Source organism: Alligator sinensis, unplaced genomic scaffold, assembly GCF_000455745.1.
Source record: "Alligator sinensis unplaced genomic scaffold, ASM45574v1 scaffold570_1, whole genome shotgun sequence".
In the NCBI taxonomy this organism is placed as follows: Eukaryota; Metazoa; Chordata; order Crocodylia; family Alligatoridae; genus Alligator; species Alligator sinensis.
In genome coordinates this window covers 1,988,422-1,999,737 of record NW_005841997.1, presented here as the reverse complement: position 1 = coordinate 1,999,737, position 11,316 = coordinate 1,988,422, and the positions used below count along the sequence as shown (strand labels likewise).

Below are 11,316 nucleotides of genomic sequence, written 5' to 3'. Positions count from 1 at the left end.
TGCTGATTGCCCCTGAGCATGATCTCCCCTGCAGGCCCCCTACAGATATGCTCCTTGATGATCCTCTCCAAGGGCTTCCCAAGCACCGAGGTGAGGCTTACAAGCCTATAATTACTTGGGTCCTTCTTCCTCCCCTTCTTAAAAATAGGGACCACATTAGCCAGTTTCCAATCCCCCAGCACCTGGCCAGATGACCACGAATGCTCATACAGCCAGGCCAAAGGCTTTGCAATGACCCCTGCCAGCTCCCTCAACACCCTTGGGTGGAGGATATCTGGACCTGCATATTTAAAAATGTCTAGCCCTTCCAGAAGACCCCTAACTACATCTGCACTGACTGAAGGCTACCTCTGGTAGGTGGGATATCCCGGTCCCTGTTCAGGAAAACAGAGGCAAAGAAACTGTTAAAAATATCAGCTTTCTTGTCTAGCGTGGCCACAAGATTACCGTTTGTGTCTTGCAGGGGCCCTACATTGCCTGGTGCCCTCTTCTTGCTCCCAATATACTTGAAAAAGGACTTTTTGTTGTCCTTAATCCTGGACGCTAGCCTGAGTTCCATCTCTGCCTTGGCCTTCCTAATAGCCCTCCTACACTCCCGGGCCGAGGAGGAGTACTCCTCCTTGGTGATAGTTCCTCCCTTCCACTGGTTGTACACCTCCCTTTTAGTCCTCAGGCATTGCTGAATGCCCTTGCTGAGCTAACAGGGTTTCTGAGCACGCTTACCCCCCTTGCCAAAGAAAGCAACGTCTGGTTTAGTTTTTGGTTACCTATTTCTCCATACACATACTTGCATAATCTTTTACTTGAATTCTCAAAATACAAGAGCTGAGAGAGCTCTTATACTTATTTACAGGGATGCCATGTTGCCCAGCATTTTAGAAGGCAAACAGACAATTTGAAAAACACAATCTTGTGAAAATTCTGTATCTACTTCACATAAATCCTTAAGAATACTGCAATATAAGTAAACAGCAAACATTTCCTGGTGTGTTTTACTTTGATATTTTGTAAGGAACACTTCCACTGAAAGCCAGCAACCCTGCAACTTGTCCACGGGCTTGGCACCACCCCTTATGCTCTGCCTTGTGGATGGAAGGGAAATCATATCCATGGTCCCTCTAGACCCATCAGACTTCGTTTACTATTAGCCACAGCAGCAAAACTGAAAGTTGAAAGCAGGCACATATATAGAAATGAAGTGGTATATCCAAGGATGTTGGGCAGGACTGTTTCTTATAAGTTACAAGTGAGGGGCAGAAAGTCTTCCTTGAAATTTGGATGAGATAATGAAGTCTATATGTATTGGCTGCCCCATCCCCCAAGATCTGTTCCATTCTCCTTGATTGCTGGCCATGTCTCCACCACCACTTCTCCAATCCCTTCACAAATTTCCACTCTGACACAACAACAACAAAAATCAAATTATGCATCCTTTTGCACAGCTCTAACACAATCAATTTCTGTCTACAGTCTTCATCTATACCACCTCCATAGTGCCTTCCTAATTCCATGCTCTTCCCCAAGGCATCCCTTAAGCAAAGTGCAGATGGCCCATCCTGTTCCTTCAGCATAATTCCATTGTCTCAGAAAGATTACCAGCTATGATGATGATGATTTCACAGCTGTCTGACACAGTATGTTCTATGCTGTACATCATCTTGCCCATGGATCTGAAGTCTGTATGGCAAGAACTCATTTAGCACATTTTAATCACTATATGCGGCACTGCACATCTGCCATAATATAAATATGTGGAAAATAAATATGGCCATAGAATTAAACAAACTTCTTTCCTTAACATAGGCCCACAAAGCAATCAGTGAATATTTCATATATTTGAATTTGATTCCATGACTCTCATCTCTCAGTGCTCCAGCTTTTATCTGTCTAGATAACTAAAACATTCTCCTTCTCATATTATCCAAGCATGTTGTGCAATCTCTGATGTATTGGGGAGAGAACCTTTTTTTTTTTTTTAATTCTGAGAGGAATGTGAAAGTTCTACCTACTCAGAAGAAAAAAAGCAAGCAAACCTAACTTAACTAGTAGAATCTCTGCCAAGGATATGGATAAGAGCTGTTCAACATCTTCTGCATCTGGGGAGGAGGACAATCTATGAAGCACAGTTTAACTGAATTTTAATTAGTGCAAGAGGCAAATCAACTTATTAGAGGTGCACCAATGCATTAGTCCCATATCATATGGGCACCAACATAAGGAAAATTGCCATTATCGGCAATTTGCTTTTTTTTGGCTGATGCAGCCGTTAATGTCACCGTGAATGCGCGCAGCTGCAGCGCAGCATGCAGGAGGCCAGGAGCACAACCCAGCAGCGTGGAGAGCAGCATCTGGCTAGTACATCTGTTGTGGGAAGAAGGGGCATGGAGGGGTGCAGATCAAGGCCCCTACAGTAAGGGAGGAAGTGGGGCTGCACAGCTGGGCGGAGTGGGGCACAGGACGGAGCTGCGAGCAGCTTGTCCAGGGGGCATGGGGAGGGGAGGCAGCTCCCACCACTACATGCACCCCAGAAGGCCATGGGGGCATGTGCCTTCGGATCTGTGCACAGGCCAAGGGTGGGCTGCCACTGCAGGCTGGGCTGGGGCTGTACTGAGGGGGGACTATAAAAGGTGGGCTATGGTCGCTTCAAAAATTCACCATAGCCCCTGCTCCCAGCATTGCCACCGCCTGCCCCGAGTGCAGCCCAGGCCCAGTCCCACCCTGCTGGGAAGAGCCCAACACCAGCCCCAACCCCAGCTGGCAGCTGCAGCCGCCCTCACCCTGTGCATGGATCTGGGCATACATGCCCCCCACGCCCTCCCAGGATGTGCATAGCGGTGGGAGTCGCCCCCCTCTCCCTGCACCCCCTAGATGAGCCGCAGCTCCGTCCCACGCCCTGCCCCACCCCCGCTGGGCAGCGCCTGCCCCAGCCCCTCTCCCTCCCTCACCACAGGGGCCTTGATCCGCCCCCCTGCATGCCCCTTCCCTCCCCCTTCGCCTCTTCCTCCATAACAGACTTACCAGCCGGACACTGCTCTCCAAGCTGCTGGGCTGCATATCAGCAATCAGATCAGTATCATCCAATACAGCTCGTTAAAAATCAGCAATCAGTATCGACCCAAATAATTTCTATCGATGCACCCCTATAACTCACCTTCTCAATTTTATTTATATTACAAAAGTAATAAAGACAATTGACAGTGGGTAGAAGGAAGCAGCTGCAACACTCAGAGGACTGACTTCTCAGAAAGCTTTCTGAAGTGTATCTGAGGCAAAAAAAATATATTTCTACAGACATTGTCTCATTTTGCAACATTCCACTAGCTAAGGCCAGAAAAGTGTACGGTTAGATTTAGGATACAAAATTTCTCACTTACAAAGAGAAGAGGCTTCCGCCTAATTAATAAGAAATCTTAGACTAAGGTGCAGATCCCTGCATTTCTACTTTTGTTTTCAATGATTCGCCAACAATTTTGTTCAATGTATAACCAGATTGTTGTGGAGACTGCTGCAAACCCTTTTATCCACCCAAGAGAGGAAGGCCTGAGATCAAGTTCTAGGTTGTGGGTGTGTTGGAAGTGGACAGTGGCTGTGCCATTTGGCTGCGCACTCACTGGACCTGCAACAAACCATACACTCCTCTGCAACAGAAAACCCCAAGAGACTTTCCATATTAGGGTATGTGCATGAACATTCAAAATAGTTTGAGGGAGGCAGTGTGGCAAGCCTAACCCTAACCACAACCCCAACCCAATAGTGTAGTTGGGGTAGTATTAGTTAGAGCTGCTGATGGGCTCCCATGTCAGCCCTTTGGTTTAGTCAACCCAGCACCAGAGCTGCAATGATTTATACCAACTAAGGATCTGTCCTACTTCCATGCTTGGTACATCCAGCGATCTGGTTTTGACAAAAACTGCAGAAATTCTCTAGTTCAATGGCTACTTAACAAATGGCAAGCCCTATAAATAAATGGTGTAGACATGAAATTTTTAACCAAAATTTGTTCACCCCTAGTATTTCAAAGATATGTATGTTTTTCAAATATATGTTAAGCTAGATCCAGACAACTTTTACGGATATTTGGTTAGAAACTGTGCTTTGTTATGACCAATTTTGCAATGATTGCTGGTACAGCACATCTGGAAGGAAACTGAAACAGTCCAGGATTCATGTTATTTTGTATCAAAATAAAAATGTCTTAAAAGTCCACACTACTAGCCCTTTGGTCTGTAACACAGTGACCTAATATAAGGGCTTCATCAGGCTTTCTCTATACATGCAGGTAAAGAAGTCATGGGATCTAATAAGTGATGCACACCCCCCTGCCATGCCACACATGCACAGCAGGAGATGCGACTGTGGGATCGCACTTTAGATCCCATCACACCTTATTGTGGGTCCAGGGGGAACCCAATCCCAAACTCCCCTTGCACCAGCAAAAAGTAAGCTCCCATGGCTGGGAGTCCCACACACCCCAGCTGAGGGGCTCCCAGCTGCAGAGCGCCCCATGCATCCCCAAGCCAGAGGATCGTAATCCCTAGGGCTCAGGGGTTTTAAGGCTGGGCACGGTACACTCCTGAAGCTGGAAGCCCATCAACTGACGGGGCTCCCAGCAGGCAAGTTAAAGCTCAATAGCAACCAACTATAAAGTTAGTACACATTTTTGAGGTCTATCTTTATAGCTGGTTGGAGCTTCTTATGGTGTGATATCTACTTTGCATGTGTAGCTGATCTCCAGGTAATTGCACAATTAACCAGTTAACTTTGCAACTTTGCAATACCTGTAATGTGTAGAGGGAGCCTCAGTAATGCAAAAACCCACAAAAAAAAGCATTATATACAGACCCACAAAAGTGTGCCATGGATGCAAACATGGACTGAGATAAATTCTATTCAATTTTTAAAAAGCTCCTTATAGCAATACTGGATATGAGTTTTCTGGAGCAGAGGGAAGGCTAGTGTCACTATTAGCCAGTCAATACCCAGTATTGTCTCCTGCCAGCTCTCAGCTACTGTACTGCTTAGCAGTCAGTGTTTATGCCCTGGAATCAAAATAAAAACTTCACGATTTCTTGTGTCCAAAGTTCTTTTGTGCTTGCAGACAGCAGTTGTAGCAGAAATGTTGAGAGCCGAGTGCAGTTTTATGCAATCCGATATTTTATATGGTGTTGTGCAAATATCTCATTTACAAATGCCAGCAAGGGCTGACTTTTTTTTTTTAAACAAGAAAGTGAAGTACAATGGCACTTGAGACTTCACGTGAAAATAGCTGCTTAATAAAAAAAGGTCATAAGGACTAGCCATGCTAAAACAGAGCCACTACAAATATCTCAGGATGATATCCCATGCAACAGTACAGGCTGGGCAGCAGCTCTGCAGAAAAGGACCTGGGGGTTACACTGGACAATCAGCTGAATATGAGCCAGCAGTGTGCCCTTTTTGCCAAGAAGGCTAATGGCATACTGCGCTGTATTGGTAGGTGTGTTGCCAGTAGGACAAGGGAAGCGATTATTCCCGTCTATTCAGCACTGGTACAGCCACATCTGGAATACTGTGCTCAGTTTTGGGCTTCTCACTACAGAAAGAATGTGGACAAATTGGAAAGTGTCCAGTGGAGGGCAACAAAAGTGGTGAGGGGGCTGGGGGACACAATTTATGAGGACAAGCTGAGGGAACTGGACTTATTTAATCTAGAGAAGACACAGGGGATTTAATAGCAACCTTCAACTACCTGAAAGGCAGTGTGAAAGAGGAGGGAGCTAGACTGTTCTTAGGGGTAGCAGATGACAGAACAAGGAGCAACAGGTCTCAAATTTCAGCAAGGGAAGTTTAGGTTAGATATCAGAAAAAAACTCTCACTAGGAGGGTAGTAAAACACTGGAACAGGTTACCCAGAGAGGTTGTGGACTCTCCATCCTTGGAGGCTTTTAAGACCTGGCTAGACAAAGCTTTGGCTGGGAAGATCTAGTTGGGGATGGTTCTGCTTTGGACTAGATGGCCTCCCTAAGGTCCCTTCCAACCCTAATGTTCTATAATTCTATCTCAAACTGCACAAATTTTAAAAACCCACCAATTTACCAGCTAGTATCTATGTAAAAGTGAAAGACTAAGGCTGAATCATTGCTGCCATATGCATAACATGCTCAGCCAGAAGTGACCTTTCAGTTTAGCATTTCAATTCCAGGACTATGTATTCTAGTTTGGAGGCTGGGAGACATGGTCAGTCTAGTCTCAGCTGTGAAGGCTTCTGTTTGCTGGGAACTTTAAACTGAGAGGCGGGATAAGAGACCAGAGTTTGGTTTGGTTTTTTTTAAAACAGCTTCCATTCGTGGGACATGGTATACATCCCAGCAGAATCATCAGCTTTTTCTTCTTAAATAGGAGTCCAGTGAACAAGCTTATTCTGTTAGCAGGATTAAAATAAGTTGTGGGTTGTTTTTCTTAATGTAAACAGGAAAAGTGAAGGTTCAAGTAAAGGCAACAAAAATCCCCTTATTTTAGGTCTGGAATGTTGGCAGCTGTCACAAGGTCATAAGGGATAATATAATCCATTTTATTCAGGCTTTACATTCCAGCAAACCAAAAACTAGAGTATTAAGCTGAAATACTAAGCAATAGTAACATGGACCCTCATGTGTATTTAGGCTTGATGCTTGCATTTTTAAATAATATAAGAACTGTTTTCTGTGAGCACTTGTGAGGTTTACACTCGGGCCCCAAGGACTACTATACTACATATCAATTTAAACATGAAGAAACTGCATCTACTGGACACATTTGGTTTGTCTACAATTTCCTTTGACACTCTGTAAAAACTGCAATTAGTAAGCAATCTGCTAACAACTCCTCTCTCATTTTTTTTTTTTATAGAGTCAAGTTCACTTTTAGCAACACTGCTACAGATACGCAAAATATTTTTCAAAGGCAATAGCCATTGCACGTATTAATAAATACCAGCCATTCGGATTTACCTCAGTGGAGCCTTGTATGCAAGAATGAATGAGAGAATACATAATTCTGGCACGAGACATGCAAAGAAAAATGCTACAAAAAACCAGTGTGAACTGAAGCCATATCTTCTATTCCTGATGAAAGAAACCATGTAATTAGAACAGAGCAAGGGGAGTAGGAAACATAACCTATTGCCCCTCCTTTGCAGCTGTCTGGGGAATAGACGAGCACTAAAACACTGGATGTCTTTGCAAATAGGGTGGGAAAGAGCCCCACTTACATGATGCATAGCAGGAAATGTACATGCTAGCCTTCTTCAGCACAAAGCCATGCATCTGGGATACAATGCATTGCCTAATGGCTGTGTTTTCTCTGCTGTAATTGACAGGTGGTTTCATTTTGAACTGCAAAAGCAACTTATTAATATTATTCTTTTGCTCATTTCCTGACTCATTTGATTTAATTTTTAATTATGATTTGAAGACAAAGTAGGTGCAACATTTATGCAAACCATTGAAGAAAGCCCAGTTGGAAAACAGAGCTGCCATCTCGGAAGAAATGGGTACCACTGCGCTGCTCACTCTGTATCCAGTGGAGCAGTCTGATGGACTAAACTTAGCCTTCAAAGTAAAAATGAAAAGGTCCGTATTCAGTTTAACTTGTCAGAAGTACCAAATTAAATGATCTTTTCTAAAGTAATTATAGTAGCTGGACAGTCAACATGCAGATCAACTACATCAATACAAGTTGTGCTATGTCCCTCTTCCTGAGGCAATCAGAACACCTTTGGTTATATGTTTGCTTCTGAAAACACCCAAGATGCACTAGGCATTGGAAAGAAACAGAAGTGAAGAGGCAGTCCCTTACAAGAAAAACATACATGCTAAAGAGCGAGGGGCAAGTTTAATAGGACCTTGATTAAAATCAAGTATTCAAGATCTCCAGTAATAAATAGAAAAATACCCCTAGGATCTCTCTATCTACTTAGCTCATCACTGATCGTAGTGTTTCTAAAATTTCTTAAACCCCCAACACCAATGTTTATTAACATCATTGTGAAGACATGACAAAAGATTCCACTTTCTATTACTGAAGTATGACAGACATCACACACACACAAGAAACACTGTACCTTGTGTAGCCAGATGTTTGGCATCTCACTCATCACCTGGCTTCATCCTCATCTGGGCTTGCATCTGTGCAATCATCTCCTGCATGCGACGCAACTGTGAAGGGAAAAAAATGACATGTTGCATTCTGATTTTGGACAACTAACACTCATTTCTCTTGCATCCAATGGCAAGTACTCAGCATACACGAAGTTGTGAATCTTATCCTCCCTTGGCAGAAGACAGGTCTTGTATCTTTCCCACCCTGCATTTAGCAATATGGTATTTAACTATAACATCTTTCTTAAACGCGTGTCCCAGTCTGAGATCTTCTTGGCATGAAGTGCCACATCAAGATCATGTAAGACTCAACTGTCAAGCAATATGCCACACAAGAATCCTAACTGTGAGAGTTCAGTGGTAAAAACCCAGATCTTTTGAAGTCATATTAATAGACCTGTAAGTTGGCCTTTGTGTTTGTGTAGGTAAATAAGGTGAAGCAGCTTTGTTACTACAATTGCTTAGGCCATACCACCACGAGTGAATAGCAATCTTGAGCCTGTTGTCTGATTTTATTAACCAGGCAATTCTGCAAAACGGAATTAACATCCCTAAATGTTAAGCGACTCATCAGTGATGAAAATGGAATTCATCTCCTGACTCCTTAGTCCTGTGCCCTATTTGCTGGGCTATGTGTATGGTTCTGAAGCTAAAAACAAAATCATAGAGAAGAAAAGTAAGCCTAATTCTTGGGTAGAGAGATGACTGGAATATAAAACTGAGGGTTTTTTCCCGCCCCCCACAGACTAAATGCAACAATATTCTCCAACTAATATTCTAAAATTAAAATAGTATCTAGTGACATTGCCATATAATTATTGCCATTATTTAATGGAATAACAGGGCCCTGCTGCCATAGCAACAAGTAACTGCTGCACAAAAACTTAATTTGTTTGGTATATAGGCTCTGTGGTTTAAAATTTACAACAAATTTATGTACAACTTGCAGGCAAATAGTAGAAGACTTAATTTTTCAGAATTGTAAGAGTACAAAATACATGTGCAAATGTGTACTTAATTTGTGTGTGCAACTTATATGATTGTGTGTAATGATACTTGGGCATTTGTGAGATGGATGATGATGTGACATTATCTGAAAATCCATCTCAGTGACTTATTTCCTTTTCATTTCTTATTACCATGAATCTAAAATTAATGCAACTCTCAAAAAAGATATGTAGCATAATATAAATCACTAGCTTGTTTTCTCACGTGGTAAGATACTGATGTGTCTGTGTCTTAAACTGTGGTTATTTCCAAGAAAACGTGTAGCACTTAACAGTGAAAGCGTGAGTACCTAGTAAGACTTGCTTTCCTCTCTCTCTCCAAATTTTAATAAGCTTCTCTATTTAGCTGTTGGCACAGTTTAAAATCGGCGAGGTTGGGCTTTTCTGCCTCAGTTTCCCCAAGAGAGGGATCTTGCTTACCCAACTTGATATAGGGTGCTGATGTTCACAAAGGAAGTACAGTAGTGCAAACACTATGCATGTGGTATTTTCCCCATACATTATTTAGTTGCAGAAATTAACTAATGGCAAGCATCTGAAACCCTGTTAATATTAACAACAGGATCTTTCTTGGCATGCAATGCTCATTAAGCTACCCACACAGTTAGCTGTGCTTCCACCCCACAATCAAAGAGCAGCGGCTAGGAACCGTCTTGGCCAGGGGCATGTCCCAGCTCCATGCCCCAGTTGGGTGATCAGGACACAGGGCTTGGAAAGAGCTGCAGGGGTGGGGTAGGTCCCAACCCCTCCCTGGACAGCTAGCAGCGAGATGGCTGCCCCACCAGTGGATCAGGGCTAGGGGCTGGTACCTCCCCTGCAGCTCTCTCTAAGTCCCCTTCCCCTGATGGGGGAGCTGGGGCCAGGAACTCCCTGCTGCCGAGGCAGAGGAACATTGTCCCTTCTGTGCTCCCTGCCAGCCCCTGGGCAAGCATCTAGGGCAAGGGTGGGCAAAATGCGGCCCAGGGGCCAGATGTGGCCCACCAGGCCGTTCTATCCAGCCCGTGGGGCCCCTAAAAAATTTAGAAAATTAATATTAATCTGCCCTGGGCTGCCTGTCATGCAGCTCTCTGCCCAAAATAATTGCCCATCCCTGACCTAGGGGTAACCTAGAGCTCCTCCTGGTCACAGTAGGGGCCTACTGCAAGGCTCCAGAAAGCGAGAGCAATTTGCTGCCATTAGCAACAAACCTGCTCCTGCTTCCCTGAACATGTAGATGCCTGCCTGGGAGTGTTTACTCGCACGTAAACTGCTCCTGCATCAAATGTGCATGTAGAGACACCCCAAAACTCCTTTTCTAAACCCAGGGAATACAACAGACCTAATTAGATTACTATTTGCAAAAGCTTAACATCTGAAAAAGATACTTAAAAATTTGGCCAAACAGACCACTACGTGCTTCATCATAGCATTTTTTCATAGACAATATTTGAATGGGGGTGGATATAGAACCCTAAATCTGGCTGTATCAGCACTTGCTGAAAAAGGATGTAAAATGGTTTTGAAGAGAAAAAAGGAAGTATGGGGAGCAGACAGTTTAGTTACCAGGAAAGAATGCTAGTGGGCTATTTGTAAAGTTATGCAATGTAATTATTGTTTGAATTTCTGCTAAACTGTATAATACACCCAATGAAGAATTCCATGCATAAAAGAAGGATTTTCAATACAGCTAACAATATTTTCTGTTAACTAATGAGAATTATACTTTTACATACTCTGGGAACACTCTTCAAAGCCTGAAAGTATTATGAATTGTAGATAATTCATAAGTCTTAATTTACAGGATACTGCATTAGAAACAAAAATTGCAGATAGCAGCAGATATGTTCGGCCTGGAACAGACTGACTTATTTGTTTCACTGCATACAATCAGTTATTCCCCCACCACTTCGCCCGCCCCAATCACTGAGCATACAGGGACAGAAGACTGTATTTAGCACACCCTTTCAAATAAGTCCTCATTGCTTGAGGAGGTGGCATTATATGTATGGAAGCCAACCAAATCATCTCAATCCATTGATTTTGCAATGTTAGAAAAAATGATTCAGGGAGAATGAGCTGACCTAGATTGCATGCAGAGAAGTGATGCCTGATATTCATCCTTATAAATGAGGAAAGAATGAAAGAACCACTCCTGCAAGTTAGAGCAGCAAGTGACTTATCCTTTTCCTCCTCACAAAAAGAATGTCAGAGAC

General features: G+C 43.3%; 1 protein-coding gene across 4 annotated transcripts in view; it reads right to left on the bottom strand.

Annotated features, from left to right (window-relative positions):
* The window catches only part of LOC102369897 (septin-2), a 62,324-nt gene that overhangs the window by 7,427 nt on the left and 43,581 nt on the right, over window positions 1–11,316 (bottom strand). For all 4 annotated transcript variants that reach the window (XM_006021533.3, XM_006021532.3, XM_006021534.3 and 1 more), the window contains one exon: window positions 8,081–8,174. In XM_006021533.3, the coding sequence (XP_006021595.1) occupies window positions 8,106–8,174 (69 nt within the window). In that variant the 3' untranslated portion in view covers window positions 8,081–8,105. The remainder of the gene's footprint in view (window positions 1–8,080; window positions 8,175–11,316) is intronic.